This window comes from Lampris incognitus, chromosome 17 (genome assembly GCF_029633865.1).
Source record: "Lampris incognitus isolate fLamInc1 chromosome 17, fLamInc1.hap2, whole genome shotgun sequence".
Lineage (NCBI taxonomy): Eukaryota > Metazoa > Chordata > Actinopteri > Lampriformes > Lampridae > Lampris > Lampris incognitus.
Window position 1 is genome coordinate 35,822,950 of NC_079227.1, and position 22,500 is coordinate 35,845,449.

Consider the following 22,500-nt stretch of genomic DNA (forward strand, 5'->3'; position numbering starts at 1 on the left):
AGTCAGGGAGGGCAGCATGTGGGGACGAGCCTCAGATGCACCTGAGGAACGAAGCAACACTTAGTGTGCGCACGTGTGTTTGTGTGAATGCAAACATAACAAATAGTTTTTGCATTTGTTTGTTTGTTTGTTTGTTTGTTGTTTTTTTGGAGGGTCTTTTCCCCTTTTTCTCCCCAATTGTACTTTCTGGCTATTTACCCCACTCTTCCGAGCCGTCCCGGTGGCTGCTCCACCCCCTCTGCTGATCCGGGGAGGGCTGCAGACTACCACGTGCCTCCTCCCATACATGTGGAGTCGCCAGCCGCTTCTTTTCACCTGACAGTGAGGAGTTTCACCAGGCGCGTGGGAGGATCACACTCTTCCCCCGACCAACCAGAGGAGGCGCTAGTGCAGCGATCAGGACACATACCCACATCCGGCTTCCCACCCGCAGACACGGCCAATTGTGTCTGTAGGGAGGTAACACGGGGATTCAAACCTGCGATCCCCGTGTTGCTAGGCAACGGAATAGACCGCTACGCCACCCGGACGCCCCCTTTGCATTTGTTTTAACAAGTGTTTTAATGTGTATGAGTGTGTCCCATTGCGTGAGGCTGCGCGTGGGTCTGTGCGTGCTTGTGTGTGTGGGGGCACAATGGCTGTGTGTACTCGTGTGTACTTGTGTGCAGGTGCCTGTCTAAGTCTACATGATTGACTGTTGAGGGTCGCCGGATGTCACGCGCACCTCGGTATTTATGTGCGCTCTTCTTTCACTTTCTGAACTGGCATGAAAGACACACACACCCACACGTGCACAATATGCAAACACACACTGATGTACACAGCCGTGCACAACTGCAACACCATGGCCTCAAGGTAGCGCTAGTGTATTCACATGCAAATGTGTACACACACACACACACACACACACACAGACAGACACACAAAGAAAAACACTGGCACAGATAGCCAACCTTGCTTTCCCCTCTAAAGCGACACTGGGATGAGTCACCAAACAACAAAAACACAAAAAAGACATAAAAACTCAAACACACACACACACACACACACACACACACACACACACACACACACACACACACACACACACACACACACACACACAGACGAAAAAAACTGTGAGGCCGTGGGCGTCTGGGTAGTGTAGTGGTCTATTCCGTTGCCTACCAACACGAGGATCGCCGGTTCGAATCCCCGTGTTTCCTCCGGCTTGGTCGGGCGTCCCTACAGACACAATTGGCCGTGTCTGCGGGTGGGAAGCCGGATGTGGGTATGTGTCCTGGCCGCCGCACTAGCGCCTCCTCTGGTCGGTGTTGGGGCACCTGCTTGGGGGGGGGGATAGCCACGCGCCACTTCCCCCTGGTGAAACTCCTCCCTGTCAGGTGAAAAGAAGCGGCTGGCGACTCCACATGTATGGGAGGAGGCGTGTGGTAGTCTGCAGCCCTCCCCGGATCGGCGGAGGGGCTCGGAAGAGTGGGGTAATTGCATGGATACATCGGGGGAGAAAAGGGGGGGAAATTTAAAAACAAAAAAGTGAGGCCATAGTTGTTTATGAATGGTGTGATGGTGTGGGACTGCCGTGTTGGAGTTGTGTTGATCAGCTAGTTAGAAGTGTGTGTTCACACGCTCGCTCTTTTTTCCTGAGAAAGTTTTTCATTCCTTTGTTTTTTTCAATGACATCTTTCTGCAGATTGTGTTTGCAGAAGTCGCTCAGTAAGTCAGAACAAAATGACGGATGACAATGCGCCGTCCAAACAGACAGCACTGAGGGGTCCGGATAACCGAGTCTCATAAGAGAGGTTTCGTACATCCCAGTTTTGTGTGACTGAATCAGCACGTGAATGAAAACTATAAAACACAATACTAACAACCACCAAGTAATACAATGCATACAAAGCAACACATCACTGTTTTGGAACCTGGTCTTACGTCTGTGTTGGTGTGTCGTTGAACGTTACTCTTTTCAGATTCAGCCCTGAAAGTGTACCTGAAACCAGTAGCACTTTATATAAACCAGTAGCACTTTATATAAACCAGTATCACGTTATAGAAACCAGTATAACTTCATATAAACCAGTACCACTTTATAGAAACCACTATAACTTTATATAAACCCGTATAACTATATAAACCAGTACAACTTTGTATAAATCCGTATAACTATATAAACCAGTACCACTTTATATAAACCAGTATAACTATATAAACCAGTATCACTTTATATAAATCCGTATAACTATATAAACCAGTACCACTTTATATAAACCAGTATAACTATATAAACCAGTATCACTTTATATAAACCAGTATAACTATATAAACCAGTACCACTTTATATAAATCAGTATCACTTTATATTAACCAGTGTAACTTTATATAAACTAGTATCACTTCATATAAACCAGTATCACTTTACATAAACCAGTATAACTATATAGACCAGCACCACTTTATATAAACCTGTATCACTTCATATAAACCATTAACACTTTCTATAAACCAGTATAACCATATATACCAGTATTACTTTATATAAATCAGTATCACTTCATATAAACCAGTATCACTTTATATAAACCAGTATACCTCTATATCAACCAGTAAACCAGTATCACATTATATTAACCACTGTAACTTTATATAAACTAGTATCACTTCATATAAACCAGTATCACTTTATATAAACCAGTATAACTATATAGACCAGTACCACTTTATATAAACCTGTATCACTTCATATAAACCATTAACACTTTCTATAAACCAGTATAACCATATATATCAGTATTACTTTATATAAACCCGTATCACTTCATATAAACCATTAACACTTTCTATAAACCAGTATAACCATATATACCAGTATTACTTTATATAAACCAGTATCACTTCATATAAACCAGTATACCTCTATATCAACCAGTAAACAAATTATCACTTTAAATAAACCAGTATCACTTTATATAAACCAGTATAACTTTATATATACCAGTATAACTTTATAGAAGCCAGTATCACTTTATAGAAACCAGTATAACTCTATATACACCAGTGTCACTTCATATAAACCAGTATAACTTCATATAAACCAGTATAACTTCATATAAACCTGTATAACTTCATATAAACCAGTATAACTTCATATAAACCTGTATAACTTCATATAAACATGTATAACTTCATATAAAGCAGTACCACTTTATATAAACCAGTATAACTATATAAACCAGTATCACTTTATATTAACCAGTGTAACTTTATATAAACTAGTATCACTTCATATAAACCATTATCACTTTATATAAACCAGTATAACTATATAAACCAGTACCACTTTATATAAACCTGTATCACTTCATATAAACCAGTATCACTGTGTATAAACCAGTATAACTACATAAACCATTATCACTTTCTATAAACCAGTATAACCATATATACTAGTATTACTTTATATAAACCAGTATAACTTTATATAAACCAGTATACCTCTATATCAACCAGTAACACATTATATAAAACAGTATCACTTTATATAAACCAGTATCACTTTATATAAACCAGTATAACTTAATATATACCAGTATAACTTCATATAAACCAGTATCACTTTATATAAATCAGTATAACTTTATATTAACGAGTGTAACTTTATATAAACTAGTATCACTTCATATAAACCAGTATCACTTTACATATTGCTGGTGGTCTGTTTAAACAGCAGCTCACCCCAGAAGTTCCCCACTGTGATCCCTCTATGGTACTGGTCTGTGTTGAACAGGACTCTCCTGGGTACACAACGTGACTCAGTGTCATGCGTGCTGTGTCTCCAGCGGAGCCGCCAAGTGTAGACGGGGAGGACAGGTCTGAGTGTGAGCCGGGTGCAGAGTTGTGTTTGGCAGGCAGATAGGACTGCAGACTACCACATGCCTCCTCCGATACATGTGGAGTCGCCAGCCGCTTCTTTTCACCTGACAGTGAGGAGTTTCACCAGGGGGACGTAGCGCGTGGGAGGATCACGCTAGACCCCCCAACCAGGCGCCCCAACTGACCAGAGGAGGTGCTAGTGCAGCGACCAGGACACATACTCACATCCGCACCAACATGGCAAATTGTGTCTGTAGGGACACCCGACTAAGCCGGAGGTAACACAGGGGACTCGAACCGGTGATTCCCGTGTTGGTGGGCAACAGAATAGACCGCCATGCCACCCGGACGCCCGTAATTAATATCCTAAATCTGCAATCGATGTTTTACTGTTTGTTTGTAGGTGGATAAGGTGCTGACCCCGGGGGGGGGGTAGTTAAACCTTAAACCTTTACTTTGAAAAACAGGCAGCTAAAGAAACAGTCTTGCCCCATTTCAAGTCCCGCGACAGGACCAAACCCCGTTCTTCCTCCGCAGCTCGGTCAGGATGTTTTAGTTATTCATCTCTCCGAACCGTCTCCGGTATCGTTGTTGGAAGACAGAGGTAATACAGAGTGGCAGAGTAGATGTCTTGGTTTTGTGTATTTCTACTCTTGTCTCTGAACACTTCATATAAACCAGTATAACTTTATATAAGCCAGTATACCTCTATAACAACCATTAACACATTATATAAACCAGTATCACTTTATATAAATCTGTATCACTTTATATAAACCAGTATCACTTTATATAAACCAGTATCACTTTATATATACCAGTATAACTTTATATATACCAGTATAACTTTATATAAACCTGTATAACTTCATATAAACCAGTATAACTTTATATAAACCATTATAACTATATAAACCAGTATAACTTCGTATAAACCAGTATAACTTCATATAAACCTGTATAACTTCATATAAACCAGTATAACTTTATATAAACCATTATAACTATATAAACCAGTATAACTTCGTGTAAACCAGTATAACTTCATATAAACCTGTATAACTTCATATAAACCAGTATCACTTTATATAAACCATTATAACTATATAAACCATTATAACTTCATATAAACCAGTATAACTTCATATAAACCATTATAACTATATAAACCAGTATAACTTCGTATAAACCAGTATAACTTCATATAAACCAGTATCACTTTATATAAACCATTATAACTATATAAACCAGTATAACTTCATATAAACCAGTATAACTTCATATAAACCATTATAACTTCATATAAACCAGTATAACTTCATATAAACCAGTATCACTTTATATAAACCATTATAACTATATAAACCAGTATAACTTCATATAAACCAGTATAACTTCATATAAACCATTATAACTTCATATAAACCAGTATAACTTCATATAAACCAGTATAACTTCATATAAACCAGTATCACTTTATATATTGCTGGTGGTCTGTTTAAACAGCAGCTCACCCCAGAAGTTCCCCACTGTGATCCTTCTATGGTACTGGTCTGTGTTGAACAGGACTTTCCTGGGTACACAAGGAGAGTTCCGGGTACACCAGAGGAGGTGCTAGTGCAGCGACCAGGACACATACTCACATCCACACCAACATGGCAAATTGTGTCTGTAGGGACACCCGACTAAGCCGGAGGTAACACAGGGGACTCGAACCGGTGATTCCCGTGTTGGTAGGCAACAGCATAGACCGCCATGCCACCCGGACGCCCGTAATTAATATCCTAAATCAGCAATCGATGTTTTACTGTTTGTTTGTAGGTGGATAAGGTGCTGACCCCGAGGGGGGGAACTGGGGGGGGGGGAATAGCGTGATCCCGCCACGCGCTGCGTCCCCCTGGTGAAACTCCTCACTGTCAGGTGAAAAGTAGCGGCTGGAGACTCCACATGTATCGGGGGAGGCACGTGGTAGTCTGCAGCCCTCCCCGGATCAGCAGAGGCCGGGGCGGCTCGGAAGAGTGGGGTAATTGGCCAAGTACAGTTGGGGAGAAAAAAGGGGACCCCCCCCCCCAAAAAAAAATCTGTGCAATGCACTGTGGGTAAACATGAGGGACACGAGGGAGTGAAGCAAGCCACGTGTCTGTACCGTCTGTTTAACAAGTAACCCTGTCAGTGGAGAAGATGCAGCATAAACCACGTGGTACAGGGTACTTGCTTGACTTCTTCTTGACTTCTCCTTGTCTGATCTGCTAAGTGACTTCTGGATTGTTCTGCCAGGAACCTTGTTGGTGGAGAACATGCAGATCAACGGCGTGGCAGAGGGTCCAGACCGCACCATCTCTCTGTCGCTAAGGGACAACAATGACCACTGGGTGATTCTGGACCCTACGAAGCAAGCCTTGTACCTCAACAGCACGGGACGAGTCCTCGATAGAGATGTAAGTAAACCACAGTTTTGTTTTTTATTTGAGCTTATTCTATTGTAGTATAAACGTTTATTTGTACTCTATATTTATCTTTGGTGTACTTTAACTGCGTTCCAGCCCATTCTTCTATCTGTTCTACTAATCAAGTTCAGTCCACTTCTGTATGCTTATCCTATGGTCACGGAGAATACCGGCCTCTGATTGGCTGGAGGGTGTTCTTTAAAACCCTGTAATACCGGGGATCGCCTGTTCGAGTCCCCGTGTTATCTCCGGCTTGCTCGGGCGTCCCTAAGAACACAATTGGCCGTGTCTGCGGGTGGGAAGCCGGATGTGGGTTTGTGTCCTGGTCGCTGCACTAGCGCCTCCTCTGGTCGGTCGGGGTGCCTTTTTCGGGGGGGGGAGGGGGGACTGGGGGGGGATAGCGTGATCCTCCCACGCGCTACGTCCCCCTGGTGAAACTCTTCACTGTCAGGTGAAAAAAAGCGGCTGGTGACTCCACATGTATGGGAGGAGGCATGTGGTAGTCTGCAGCCCTCCCCAGATCAGCAGAGGGGGCGGAGCAGAGACCCGGACCACAGAGTAGAGATCGTACAGAAGTACCAATGATGTTCGTGACGTGTAAGACATAACGTGACATCACTGGACGACCGCCGCCGTTACTGGTCAACTAAGTATTGCGAATATTCGTTCGTACAGGGGCTAATTACTGCCATGGCATCCACTGCCGTAGTAACAGCAAAGGCACCATTGAGCCGAGGACAGGTTGCATCGTCCGATTCCATCGGTGAATTTTGCATCTTTTTATTGCATCACGATGCAAACTATCCTCTCGATGTTAACGTCACTGACTGTGTATTCACGTTTTGAGTTGGAGGGTGAATTTGAATGGGTTTTCCTGCAAGGTTCAATCTGAAAGGGTCGATTTACCTGAAAAAGGGATTTTAGAGTGTAAGACTTACCTGATTCACCTGGAACTAAAAAGCGTTGACTCGCAGGTTAAAATAACTGACACAAAATAGGTCTAGCTTGATACAACAGACTATTATCCTATAGAAAAAATATAGACCAGTCTCATCTTAATTGGAAAATATAAAATAGATAATCGACTAAACTGAAATTAGAAACCTGAACCTAAATCAAGCTAATTGCAATTAAAAAGGGATTCAAACCAGGGATTTCGGTATGTCTACATGTGTGAATGTGTGACACATAGCTGTGAATAGTTTTCATGTTTCAAGTGACTTTACACTATTTTGTCATTAAATTGACAGCTTTCTTTCATTTTGTTACCCCCCAGTCTCAGGTCTGCTATTTTGTTGCTCAACCACTCCTTAGGAGCCTAGATCTGGTCCAGTGTGAGATAGTGACACAAGTGTTTTATATATATATATATATATGTGTGTGTGTGTGTGTGTGTGTATTTTTTTATTATTATTATTGCATCACAGTACAAAATATTCAGTAACACTTTAGTATGGGGAACATATACACCATTAATTAGGTGCTTATTAGCATGCAAATTAGCAACATATTGACTCTTAATTGGTCATTATTACGTAATCATTAATGCCTTACTCTGCATGGCCTTATTATACAACCAGTAAGCCATTAACTATGAGTTGTCCCTCTATAACCTCAGAAGTATTGCTTATTAGTAGTACCATCTCAATATGCTTTGCTTAGTATGGACTTTATAAGGTGGTAGTACCACAAGAAGAGTTATTCTCCCTTACTAACACTTAATGAATATGCTCTGTTCTTACATAACAACACACAAAACTACAAGTGTTCATAGTGTTAAATTACTCTAAATTAAGTGTTTGTTACTTAGAATATGTTCCCCATACTAAAGTGACATCTTGATCATTACTAATTCACTAGTAATTAAGTTTTTTTGACTTAGAATATGTTCCCCATACTAAAGTGTTACCCAATATTCTCTTGAAATTTATGTAACACTTGTGTCACTATCTCACACTGGACCAGATCTCGGCTTTTAGGTTATTTTATCCTTTGAGTTGACTCTTTTTAGTTCCAGGTGAATCAGGTAAGTCTCCACTCTAAAATCCCCTTTTCAGGCAAGTTGACCCTGTGAGATTAAACCTTGCAGGAAAACTCATTCAATTCACCGTTCAACTCAAAGCATGAATATACAGCCAGTGACATTAGCCATTTAAGCTTAATGCATGCAGTGATGCACTTAACAGGGTATCCCTTCCTTTTCAGTTCAGTTCAGTTCAGCGTCAACAGTTCAGTTCAAGTCTCACTCTGAGTGAGGTCCGGTGGTGTTCAGACTTGGAATTTTGCGTCTTTCTATTGCATCACCGTCAAAAATAATCTCTCGATCCGAGTGATTTTTCTACAGTTTGCCCTTGATAGTGTAACCGGTTATTTTCTTGCCCGGTGCGGGATTCGATACGGGGTGTACTGCACCACAAGGCGACATCACTAATCGCTCGGCTAAAGGGTCAAACCCGTTAGCTAGGGGCTAACGTGTCTTATTAGTAGTTTACAGTCGCCACCCTCCCCCGGAAGCGCGCCCTCGCGCTTTGTTCTTCCCGCGCTCCGAAGAGACCTCTGAGGATCTGCACACTTCCGGATCCCACCGCTGCCACCGGTTATTTTCTTGCCCGGTGCGGGATTCGATATGGGGTGTATTGCACCACAAGGCGACATCACTAACCGCTCGGCTAAAGGGTCAGACCCGTTAGCTAGGGGCTAACATGTCTTATTAGTAGTTTACACTAGTATTTGTCAACAAAGGGGCTAAGAAGAAATGGTAAGATCCTGTTGAGATCGCTTCTGTGCTGAAGTTTCGGGACAAACGGGGCCCATTTCGCCACTAATAATGCGTGATATTTAATACTCTTTACAGACGATAAGGCCGGAATAACTCTCTGAAACTTTGCATTTGCGATGAATGAACACGTGTTTGAATCAATGGATCGAAACGAGGCAATCTTCGTCGTGGCGCCATTGAATTACTGACCGGCCGCTCCAGGTACACAACAACAGCGGACGCGCTCGCGTCTTCATGTCTTTTGTGACGTAGAACAGCTCATGGGTACCTCTGTAGGGTCTCTGTTCTGGGGCTGGGACGGCTCAGAAGAGCTGGGTAACGCAGTGAACGGTGGAAGCTTCAGCTCAGTGGCTGACTTTGTCTCACAATTCGATTGTGGGTCCAGTACGGTCAATAAAAATAACTGAAGGCTTTCAGTTTCAAGTTTGTGGTAAGTGGCCATGGCGCAAGCAGGATAACCCACGCCAAGGTGTGCGTTAAAGCAGTGTTTCTCAACCGGGGGTCCGCGGACCCTTAGTGGTCCGTGGTGTAATTGCAAGGGGTCCGTGAAAATAAAATATCTTTTAAAAAAAAGATCCTATGACATTTATAGAAATAGGATTATTTTACTCAAATGTGACTGAGACCTTTATCTACCTAAACTATAAAGGGTAACAGGACTTTTTTCTCTAATTACATCTGTTTCACAAGTGTAATTTGTTGTATTTTAATAAGAGATCTCGCTCCCGTTTGCATTGTTAAAAGTTACTGCATAAAATTCTGTTGTTACATATATCTGAAAGTTACTGAATACATATTCTGTTTTGTTACATATATCTGAAAGTTACTGAATACATATTCTTTGTTGTTACATATATCTGAAAGTTACTGAATACATATTCTTTGTTGTTACATATATCTGAAAGTTACTGCGTAAGAATTCTGTTTTGTTAACTATATCTAAGTTACAACTGAAAGCTCTTACTTTTGCCCCAAAGAGTGAATAAATGCTATAATGCAATTTAAAATGCAGTTTCTACTGTTTCTATCCAATTGCAACCCCCCTCCCCCAAGATCAGGTGGAGGGGTCCTCAGGGTAGATCAAACATACGCAGGGGGGTCCAGGACCCCAAAAAGGTTGAGAACCACTGCGTTAAAGGATTTTAGCACAGAGGCAGCCATGCTCTGCTTGGCACCGAGCGGTTTTGTCGCCTCTGCATTGTGCGTTCAAATCCTTTTGCAACACCTTGTCATGGATCGGGCCTTGCTTACTCTCGGATCATACCAACAACAGTGTGCAGATAATGTCATGTCCGCTTCAGCAGACCAGGCGGTGCACTCCTGCAGCACCGTCAAGGTGTTCCAGAGATGACAGGGACTGTGTTTAACCAACACCTAACATGGGGAAACTGTGAATAAGCACTGTGGCATCTTTCATCACCTCTGTAGAATAACCTCAGGAGAACTTGTCATCCCTGCCACTACAGCTCTAGCTCTTCCAGTCAAGAAGCTAGCTAAACCACGTGACCACCGTAGACAAGTCCCCGACTGCAGCTTTTCAGTGGCCATCACAACTTCACGGTTTATCATTTGAATCTGTCTGCCCTTTTTTCCCTTCTGTTTGTTCATTTCTTTTTGATCCAGCTTTCCATTTTAACTCCTTTCCTCGGCCCCTTCTCTCCTCCAGCCTCCATCGTATATCCAGTCCATTGTGGTCCAGGTGCAGTGTACCAACGAACTGGTAGGCACGGTGATTTTGCACGAAGTCCGCATCGTGGTCCGAGACCGCAACGACAATGCACCACGCTTCCAGCAGCCGAGATACTATGTTGCCATCAATGAGGTACACACACACACACACATACACACACACACAGACACACACACACACACACACACATTATGCAGTTATGCAGCAATTAGCAAACGAGACCTGACCCCGCACACACATGTGTATCTGACTTTAATCTCAGATCTCCAATAGGTTTTTTCTATGTGGCCCTATTCCTTCTCTGTACTTATGTGAGCCCTCCTTTGGACTACTGAATAAACTGCATGGATCACATCGATTAAGGGCTGATATACCAAATATGTGCCAAGCTCAAGAACACTACAAAAATTCGGTTCATGTAAGGATCTGGTTTTATGCCACTCAGTGCTCTGAACGAGCCGTACAAGCCATCTCAACATCCAGCCGCTTGTGACGTCACACTGGGACGTGACTGATCGAGCAGGCGCTGCCACTGTGTGGGCATGGCGGACTGGATTTGATCAGTCACTTTCCAATGTGATGTCACAAGCGGCTGGATTCGGAATTGGCTTGAAACCTGTGCACGTGTGGTATAACAATACCAGATCTTTTAAGGAACTGATTCAACCAAACGAATCAGACAGGTCACCACCTACCATCACTGACAGAGACACAGAAAACCTTCTGATGGAGGCTGTTATACTGGAATGTGAGTAAAATCTCACCAGTTCCATTCATGCAAGTACACTCTATGTTAATTATTTATATATATTTGTTATGTTAATTATATACATATAAATAATTATGTTTGTTATGGTAATTAACAATGGCGGCACGGTGGCGCAGTGGCGAGACTGTCGCCTCATAGCAAGAAGGTCCTGGGTTCCAACCCCGGGGCTATCCAACCTCGGCAGTCATCCCAGGTCGTCCTCTGTGTGGAGTCTGCATGGCCTCCCCGTGTCCGCGTAGGGTTTTCTCCAGGTGCTCCGGTTTCCCCCACCATCAAAAAGACATGCACGTTAGGGTTAATACTCCTGTGTGTGCCCCTGAGCAAGGCATGGCGAGACGAACTGGAGTTGGTCCCCGGGTGCTGCACAGCGGCTGCCCACTGCTCCTAGCTACACAGCTAGGGTGGGTTACATGGAGAGCATAATTTCCCCATGGGGATCAATAAAGTATATCAAAATTAAAAAAAAAGCTTTCTGTCAGTGTTAGATCAGTATATTTAATGGGTATGAGAACTGACTTCAGGTAAAGGAATCATTATCTAGAGAACCAGATTAACCAGGGTCATATTGGCTTCCCTTCATCTAAGCCGCCAATAGCATTTCTGGCTAAATCCAAGACCTGCACCGCTATTCATCTTTAATGGCACAATGAACAAATCGAAATATAAGGAACATTGGTTAATGCCGTTGTAATGAATCAGTCAGAAGATCCAAGTGCAGAGTTCTTGTACTTTAATAAAGCGGCCCAAACAAACCCAAATCAGAATTCTCAGGGATGGTCCAAAACACAAGCCAGGGCCAAAACAGCAGGGAGAGCGGGAACAGGAACCCTGACAAACCCTCCACAAAGAAAGACAAAGCAGGGTCAGACAGCCAGACAAACAAGTCAATAAACAGGAACAGCGTGACAATGACAACTCAATACCTCACAGAGAGGCATGTGAACTGTAGTCCTTAACCCCCCAGTGGTGATTGGGTGAAGATGCTGCAGGTGTGGTTACAACTCAGGTGAAGCAGAGCATGCGCGCTCCATGAACAGATCTTTGCATTTGAGCAGTTTTTGTTTGAGGCCTTTTGACTTTGTGCCTTATCAAATTTAGTGTTGACAAATACACATTAAACCTTCTGTACCATACCTCAGAGCAAGCATTCACAATGAAGAGCCATCCATCCATCCATCCAGTATCCAACTCAGGGTCACAGGATGCTGGAGCCTATCCCAGCAGTCATTGGGCGGCATGCGGGGAGACACCCTGGACAGGCCATCACATAGGGCCGACACACACCTAGGGACAATTTCTTATGGCCGATTCACCTGACCTATGTCTTTGGACTGTGTGAGGAAACCGGAAGCCACCGGAGGAAACCCACGCAGTCACGGGGAGAACATGCAAACTCCACACAGAGGACGACCCGGGACGACCCGGGACGACCCCCAAGGTTGGACTACCCCGGGGGTTGAACCCGTGACCTTCTTGCTGTGAGGCGACCGCGCTAACCACTGGGCCACCATGCCGCCCACAATGAAGACCAAGTCAGACAATTCAGACCTATTACTGGTAACCATGGGTTACGTCAGGCTATGGCATCATGACTCTCAGGCCTCATCTCACTGGAAACGTCGTTTACTAATCTACCATAACCAGCCATTAGAGGGATGAGCCTGGATGCTGGCATGTTGTCATGGATGTGGATGGGAGCAAAAGAAAAGATAACGGCTCATCAGTCCCTTCTGGTACTGTGAATCACCCATTCCTTATTTATTAGACAAGACAATTAAAGGAAAGGCAAAGAAATAAAACAAAAATATGAAAATAATGGATGTTTTATATGGTTTGCAAATAGGAGATAAAACATCAGTTAAGCCAATGTAAAGGAGAAATATCTCAAAAGGGGTTCTCCAAACAAGAATTTTGAAATAGTGGGTAGCGGAAATACAATATAACCTATACGGGCAGTATATATATATATATATATATATATATATATATATATATATATATATATATAGACTTGAGAATATTGCAGTGAAAATAGCACACGTATTGACAGGAATTCAAGGAAGTCTGGAGACTAACCCCTGAAGTATCCTAAATATCACTTGGGTCCCTCATATTTTATGTAGTTTATGTAATGCTAGGCATGCAAAGGCGAGCCAAGTTAAGTAAAATACAACTTACATCAGCAGTAAATGGTAGCTGTACGGACGATAGCGTCGGTGCAAGGTTAACTTGAGACTAGCCAGGACAGGAACCAGATGCCAACTTCAGGGTATCGGTGTCGTTGATGATGCTGTAAGGTTGTGTGAGAGAAAAAAGGTTGGCATGGTTCAGAGAGGTGTGCGGTTCACTTACTAATGAGGGCCAAAAGCCTATCTTTGGGTTAGTTTGAACGGCGGTGCGGGGTATGTGGTTGTCAAGGGTGAGGTGTCTCAGAGCTGAATTTGCATGCGTGCTTGCTGGAGCTGGAGTTGTTGCAGCGCGGGTGGATGGGCTGCTTGCCGCCTGCGAATCCTCCTCTGCTGACTGGAATTAATGTGCTGCAGCCGGGCCCTGTGCCGTGAGGTGGCAGACGTCAACCAAACCGTTATATGAAACACCTGACGAAGGTGTGATTGATGCCCACGTGGAATTTGACAAACATTGTCTGTGGCTAATTGAATTGCTTCGGCTGCCACAGGATGTGTGTTGTCTCCTGGGCCGTCGGAGTAGTGGAGTCATGTTCTGCACTTCTTCAAGGGTCCTGTAGTTTTCCAGTTTCTTGCGCGGCTTCACAGTGGAGGCTGTTGAACAACGAGTGTCCAGCGGCAAATGAGAGGGCCTGTCCTGAAATCTGAAGTCATCCTCAGTCTTCAGAACACCGAGCTTCAGTTTGAGGACGTCAGACATACTCATCTCAGCTGTGTCTATCCTCACATACTGTGCCCTGTCTGTACTGAGGTTGGCGACCCACTGACAGCTACATGCCGGTGAAGACGAGGTCGTCGACCTTTACCGGCTGGTAAAAGTCAGTCAGCTGCTGAGTGTGGGGGGGGGGGTTTCCTGCTCCAGCTGGGATTGTCTCTAGGCAGTTAAACCTGAACATTTGCAGGTCTCTCAGCCTCCTCGGCCCTTGTGCAGGCTAATCCAGAGAAACTGGAAAACTCCATTTTTATGTTGAAAACGAGTCTAAAGTTTCTGTCCCCACTAGCGTTTTCAGATAGATTTCAGTTTGCCGTCCACACTGAAATGGGAAATTAAGAAAAAAATGTTTAAGTCTCTTTTATTGGGTGTGTGCAGGTTAATAGATGGTCAGATCACACGACTGTCAAGGTTTAGACCAGCTCAGTTTTCCCGCTCAAGATACCAGGCTAGCATCTTCTTTTCTTTCTTTCTTTTGGTTCCCCCCCCCCAATTGCACCCGGCCAATTACCCCACTCTTCCGAGCTGCTCCACCCCCTCTGCTGATCTGGGGAGGGCTGCAGACTACCACATGCCTCCTCCCATACATGTGTGGAGTCGCCAGCCGCTTCTTTTCACCTGACGGTGAGGAGTTTCACCAGGGGGAGGTAACGCGTGGGAGGATCACGCTATTACCCCCCAGTCCCCCTCCCCCCAAACAGGCACCCCGACAGACCAGAGGAGGCGCTAGTGCGGTGACCAGGACACATACCCACATCCGGCTTCCCACCCACAGACACAGCCAATTGTGTCTGTAGGGACGCCCGGCCAAGCCGGAGGCAACACGGGGATTCGAACCGGCGATCCCCGTGTTGGTAGGCAATGGAATAGACCGCCACGCCACCCAGACACCCAGTGGTTAAGTTTTTAAAAATGGATCTCACACGGACATGATTTCTGCAGCTCCCTGACATCATCATCCCAGCATTCATCAGCATGGCGGCAGACGCTTCCACGTTAATGAATGTTAATGAACGTTAATGAACGTGCTTCTTAGTTTCTTGACATCAGCTCCGCTCCTCTCGGCTGCTCTTTAAAGTGAAAGCACGGGGCAGCTGCAGCATGCTGCCTGGACTCAGCCCCACAAGGCCTCCTGGAAACGCACTGGGTTCTTCTGTTCCGATCAGACGTCGCTCGCCACGTCTCCATTATGTTTGGTGCATAAGGAGCAGAGGTTCGTCTCAGTGGGGTTATGTGTAATCCCCCTGTCTCCGAAGTCTCACCGTCATCCAACGTTTGTACACAAATTGGACATTTCCTTCTCTCTCTCTGTCACATACATGCACACACGGTTTCTAAATGGAAGTGCAGCAGGGTCAAAGATTTCTTTATTCATTCTGGGAGGAAACCTCTCAACTCAAATAAGGAAAGTCTGGTTTTTTTAAAAAACAATTTTTACGTGGCCTGAGTTCTGAGCAGAATGAACAACACCGGTAGCACGCATGCAGTGCAGGGCTTCTTCCGTGGAGCTGGAGAAATTCGGCCATGCCACAGGTGGGTGGGCTTCTGCACCCCCACCCCCCCCACCCCGGAGACACCTCTTCAGCAAACGCATGCTCCCATTGTACTGCAAAGGGATTTGGGATAAAACCCTCCATCAAGCCAAATTTGAGTTGGCAACGCACCGCTGGTCCGAAGCGGCAGTGCCATCCCGGTGTGGGAATGATGAGCAGGAAAGGACAGTGATGAAGGGATTCAACCAAGACTCTTCCAGAGTCAACAAAAGCAGTGGTGCCGGACAGAGGCGGCAATGTCAAAGTCGTTGCGTCTGCCAGAGTGTGGTGAAGCGCGGTGCAACTAGAGGAGGGTCGTACCCTTCCGGGTCGATCCCTCTCTCTCGTCTCCCAGACCACTTATTTGCATTTCTGTTAAATCCAAATGTTCTGTCAATCTGTGGATTTGTTTGTTGTGGACTTTTCCCCAATTTCCTCCCCTATTGTACTTGGCCAGTTACCCCACTCTTCCGAGCCGTCCCGGTCGCTGCTCCACCCCCTCTGCCGATCCGGGGAGGGCTGCATACTACCACACGCCTCCTCCCATACACGTGGAGTTGCTAACCGCTTCTTTGCACCCGACAGTTTCACCAGGGGGACGCAGCGCGTGGGAGGATCCCGCTATTCCCCCCCAGTTCCCCCTCCCCGAACAGGCGCCCCGACTGACCAGAGGAGGCGCTAGTGCAGCGACTCGGACACATACCTAATCCCGGCTTCCCACCCGCAGGCACGGCCAATTGTGTCTGTAGGGACGCCCGACCGAGCCGGAGGAAACACGGGGGTTCGAACCGACGATCCCCGTGTTGGTGGCAACGGAATAGACCACTACGACACACAGACACCTGACATGTTTAGTGTTGTGTGACTGATGTTAGAGGCTGCATATGTTGTCATATTAACCAAAAAAAAATACAAAAACGAGTGTGAGTCAACACTACTTGTAATCCCAATGTTGGCAGTCCGTTTAGTTAAAACGGTGAATGTTCGTTTGGTCACAGCGACTGGTGTTCTTTCTAAGATGCGGAACCGTAAACCAGAGGCCAACACGACGCGAACACGCATCAAATCATGCGACGTTGGCGTCCAGTTGATATTGGAGGAGGTTGAACTACACTGGGGGGAAACGGAAATGCACTCCCCGAAGGACACGGTGAATGTGGAGCATTGTGAGTTGCAATCGATCTCCCAGATCCTTACCCCAAACTTAACCACGCCAAATCCATACCTAAACCATCTCTCATCTCATACTTACAAAACCATTTCTAACCTCATGCCTCAATTTATCCATCCATAAAGTAATAGTACTAAACTTTTGATAGGTTGTAATGAAAGGTTGGCAGTCAATGCTTTTAAGGGGGAGTACAAATAAGTTGCATATGAACGTTTTGTCTGTTAACCAGTGGTTCTCAACCTTTTTGGGGTCCTGGACCCCCTGCGTATTTTTGATCTACCCTGAGGACCCCTCCACCTGATGTTGGGGGAGGGGGGTTGCAATTTGATAGAAACAGTAGATACTGCATTTTAAATTGCATTATAGCATTTATTCACTCTTTGGGGCAAAAATAAGAGCTTTCAGTTGTAACTTAGATATAGTTAACAAAACAGAGTTCTTATGCAGTAACTTTCAGATATATGTAACAAAACAGAATATGTATTCAGTAACTTTCAGATATATGTAACAAAACAGAATATGTATTCAGTAACTTTCAGATATATGTAACAAAACAGAATATGTATTCAGTAACTTTCAGATATAGTTAACAAAACAGAATATGTATTCAGTAACTTTCAGATATATGTAACTAAACAGAATATGTATTCAGTAACTTTCAGATATATGCAACAACATACTTTTTATGCAGTAACTTTTAACAATGCAAACGGGAGCGAGATCTCTTATTAAAATACAATACATTACATTTGTGAAACAGATGTAATTAGAGAAAAAAGTCCCGTTACCCTTTATAGTTTAGGTAGATAAAGGTCTCAGTCACATTTGAGCAAAATAATCCTATTTCTATAAATGTCATAGGATCTTTTTTTAAAGCTATTTTATTTTCACGGACCCCTTGCAATTACACCACGGACCACTAGGGGTCCGCGGACCCCCGGTTGAGAAACACTGTGTTAACTGTGTTCACCTCTCCCTTCCTCTTCAAAACAACGTGGCAACGCATACGGCAGCCTCGGTTCTGCGCTCTCTAGTGCCTTTTCTGTTTTTGGTTTATTTGTTTAGTTTCAGCTCTCACTCTCTGATCACATTCAGCAGAGAAGAGCTTTTAAACCTCCAAATATCCACTGGTCAAAATTTATACCATTTTATATTGAACCGGAAAGTTTTACCGAGCTTCTCATTGGAGCAGCAGCAGCCCCGTATGGACTTTGCTGGAGCTGACGACTTTGCTATTAAACTATGACAGCAGGGATTTTGACCTGTGCTCCTGTCCAGTCAACCTGGGGAATGTCCGCTCTCTGGCCAACAAGATGGACGAACTGCTGCTCCTCAACAAAACAAACATGGACTTTCTCAGATCTGCCGCCTGTGCGCCCCTGAAACTTCGCTTGGCGAGCATATTCCAGACAGCTTTCCTCCATCTGCCACACTTCCAATTTCTCCATATTGACCGTAAAATGGAGCAAACAGGGAAAAAAATGGGGAGGCAGAATCTGCTTCAATATAAAAGAAGGTTGGTGTACCGATGTCACAGTGTTGAAGAAACCATGCAGCCCTCACTTAGAGGCCGTTTGCATTGACTGTAAACCATTTTTTTTCACTGTGGGACTTTTCATCATTTCTATGTTCCACTCCAGGCCTGTGTTAGTGAGTCATTACAACACCTGGCTGACCAGATAATAAATATGGAGCGCATACATCCACACTCCCTTCTCATTATCCTTGGGGATTTTAAAAGAGCAAACATCGGCCACAAACTGACAAAGTACAGACAGCACATTAAGTGTCCCACCAGGGAGAAAAATACACTGGATAATCGCTACACAACGTTAAAGGACACTTATCGCTCTGTCCCCCGTGGGACTCTGATCACTGTCTGGTTCTTCTCCTCCCAACTTACAGACAGAAACTAAAATCTGCAAAGCCTGTGGTTAAAACTGTAAGGAGATAGACCAACAAGTCTAGCTTCAGGCTTGCTTTGACTGCACTGACTGGAGTGTTTTTGAACGAACGTTCTGACACTGACATCTTACATCAGCTTTTGTGAGGACATTTGTGTGTGCCTACCAAATCTTTCCGCACCGTCAATAACAATAAGCCCTGGTTCACAGCAAAACTCGGGCAGCTTCGCCGGGCCAAGGCTGAGGCTTATAGGACTGGAAATAGGATCCTGTACGATCAAGCCAGAGACATACTGGCATACGTAGGAGATCGGAGAAGCCAAAAGAGGCTACACTGAAAAGCTGAAAAACAGGCTTTCAGCTAACAATCTTGCGCCTTTATTGAGAGGCCTGCAGGACGTCACCAACTACAGGAGACCAACCCCCCACACTGCAGAGAACCATCAACAGGCTGATGACCTGAGCATATTTTACTGCAGGTTTGATACGCATACTCATACTCCTCACCCTCTCTGGCCACATCACACAACCAACTTAAGCCTCTGCCAATCCCTCCCCCCTCCCCTCTGAGCCCCTAGTTGCACTCGTGATCTGTGAAGAGTTTGTGTCAGGTCTTCCAGAGAGAGAAGATCAGGAAGGCACCAGGCCCAGACAGCATGACTCCCTCCTGTCTGAAAGTCTGTGCCAACCAGCTGGCCCCCATTTTCACACTGATCTTCAACAAATCACTGGGGCTGTGTGAAGTCCCACTATCATTCTGGTCCCCAAGAAACCATGTGTCTCAGGATTACAGGCCCGCCACCTGACATCTGTGGTCATGAAATCTTTTGAGACACTGGTGTCGGCCCTCTTGAAGGACACCACAGGCCCATTACTGGATCCCCTTCAGTTTGCCTATTGGACAAACAGTTAACTGGGTAATGCAGTCGTCATGGGACTGAACTACATCTTGCAACACCTTGAGTCCCCAGGAAAATACCCGAGGGTCCTGTTTGTGGACTTCAGGTCAGTGTTCAACACCATCGTCTCGGACGTCCTCCACTCCAAACTCACCCAGCTCATTGTACCAGCCCCCACCTCTCAGCGGATCAAAAACTTCCTTACAGACAACAGCAGGTGAGGCTGGAGAAAATCAGCACTGGTGATCCCCAGGGATATGTGCGCTCCCCTCTACTCTTCTCCCACTACACAAATGACTGCATCTCAGGAGACCTGTCTGTTAAACTCCCGAAGTTTGCAGGCAACACAACGATCATCGGCCTCATTCAGGATGGTGACGAGTCTGCACAGTTGCACACAGACGGGAGGTTGAACAGCTAGCTCTCTGGTGCGGTCATAACAACCTGGAGCTGAACATGCTCAAAATTGAAGATGACAGTGGTATTGAGGAGGAGCCGCCCAACACTGCCCCCCCTCCCACCCCACCCCCTGTAACCATGCTCAACAGCACTGTGCTTGCTGTGGAAACCTTCAGGTTTGTGGAATCCACAAGCTCCCAGAATGCAAGGCGGGGCATCCAAAACAGACAAAATCATCAAAAATACCCAGCAGAGGGTGTATTTTCCTTGTCAGCTCAGGAAGTTTAACCTGCCTCAGGAACTGCTGATTCAGTTCTACTCTGCAATAATCCAGTCTGTTCTCTGCACGTCCATCACTGTCTGGTTTGGACTGGCCACCAAAAAGGACAGCAACAGACTACAACAGAGAGTCAGGACTGCAGTGAAAATTGTTGGTGCCAGACTACCCTCCATTCAGAGCTAATATATCTCCAGAGTCAGGAAACAGGCAGGCAACATCACTGCAGACCCATCACACTCTGGTCACAACCTGTTCCAACTCCTCCCCTCTGGTAGGCGCTCCGGAGCGCTCTACGCCAAAACAACCAGACACGAGAACGGTTTCTTTCCGCAGGCTGTCACTCTGACGAACACTTAACATTGTCATAACAAATCTAAGCACGCTGTATATACTGTATATTGTACATACACCTGCATATTCTGTTACTGTACATAGCCTGTAACATGGTCTGTTACAGTATTACTTGGTCTGCATACTTCCACCTACACAATATTAATCCTCTTCACCCATCACTTACACCTAACAACACCGCCATACTCATTCACACCCTGGTTACGTCCCATATTGACTACTGCAATTCTGTCATCTTTGGTCTTCCCTTTAAGTGTCTTCATAAAATTCAATTGATCCAGAATGTCTTCATAAACGTAAATTGGTCCCGAATGTCTTCATAAACGTCAATTGGTCCCGAATGTCTTCATAAACGTCAATTGGTCCAGAATTCAGCTGCCCCTATCATTGCCAGAACTTCTTCCATAGATCATGTCACTCCTGTTCTTCAGCACCACCACTGGCTCCCTGTTAAATAGCGTATTGACTTCAAGATCCTACTTCTCACCTTTAAGGCCCTCAATAACCTAGCTAACATATGTATTCCAGCATCTTTGTGCTCTGCACCATTGCACTATTTCCTTCCTATTTCACCCGTATGTAGTCATTCCTTGTATATATTCCTGAGGGTTGTTGTGTTGTTATTCTATGTACTAAATCATTGACAGTGACTAAAGCGGAGTCAAATTCCATGTATGTGCAAATATACATAGCCAAATAAAGATGATTCTGATCCTCTCACTTGGTCTGTTTCTTACCATGTCTGTGTGTGCATCGCTACTTCCATCTCATCTTCCTCTCTCTCTCTCTCTCTCTCTCTCTCTCTCTCTCTCTCTCTCTCTCTCTCTCTCTCTCTCTCTCTCTCTCTCTCTCTCTGTCTCTCTCTCTCTCGCTCTCTCTCTCTCTCTCTCTGTCTCTGTCTCTCGCTCTCTTGCTCTCTATCTCTCCCATACCTCGTCAACCTAAACCCTCCCTTTCCAATTGTGTCGTCGGTCTTTTCTCTAACCCACCGCCCCCCAAAAAATCCCCCCCTCTCTGTCTTCATCTCTCTCTTCACATCCTCTCCTCCAACTCCTTACAACTCTTTACTCATTACTTCTGCTGAAATAAGTCGCCCCTTTCACCTGAATGACCACTGCACAATTTAGGAGACACGTCGTAAAAACTTTGAAATATGACTCCGCCGCCGAGCCAAGCCAAGCGTGCACAGTATGGTGATGATAATTTAAAAATGGGGGGTGCATTTATTCAGATGGGAGTAATATTTCAAAGATGAGAGTGCGTTTATTCAAATGTGGGTCTGATTCTGCTCGTTTTGCGGACAGCTATTGTCAAATTCCCCCCCCCCCTGCTCTCCTGAACTGTCACCAGTTAACGCAGTGGGTTTAATAGGAAGAGACAGATTTCAAGGTGACGTCCTGCATTATGGCCGCTGGTAACTGAACTTTGCTCAGACAGATGGACGGTAGGCAGGCAGGCAGGCCGAGTTGTTCGAATTCTCGATTGATTGGCTGGTTGATTAGTTTCAGGGAGAC

At 44.9% G+C, this 22,500-nt stretch overlaps 1 protein-coding gene across 1 annotated transcript in view; it reads left to right on the top strand.

The window, feature by feature from the left end:
• Positions 1 to 22,500, top strand: part of LOC130127199 (protocadherin-15-like) — a 409,304-nt gene that overhangs the window by 94,221 nt on the left and 292,583 nt on the right. Inside the window, 2 exon segments of the mRNA XM_056296769.1 lie at positions 6,145 to 6,305; positions 10,760 to 10,915. Coding sequence (XP_056152744.1) covers positions 6,145 to 6,305; positions 10,760 to 10,915 — 317 coding nt within the window.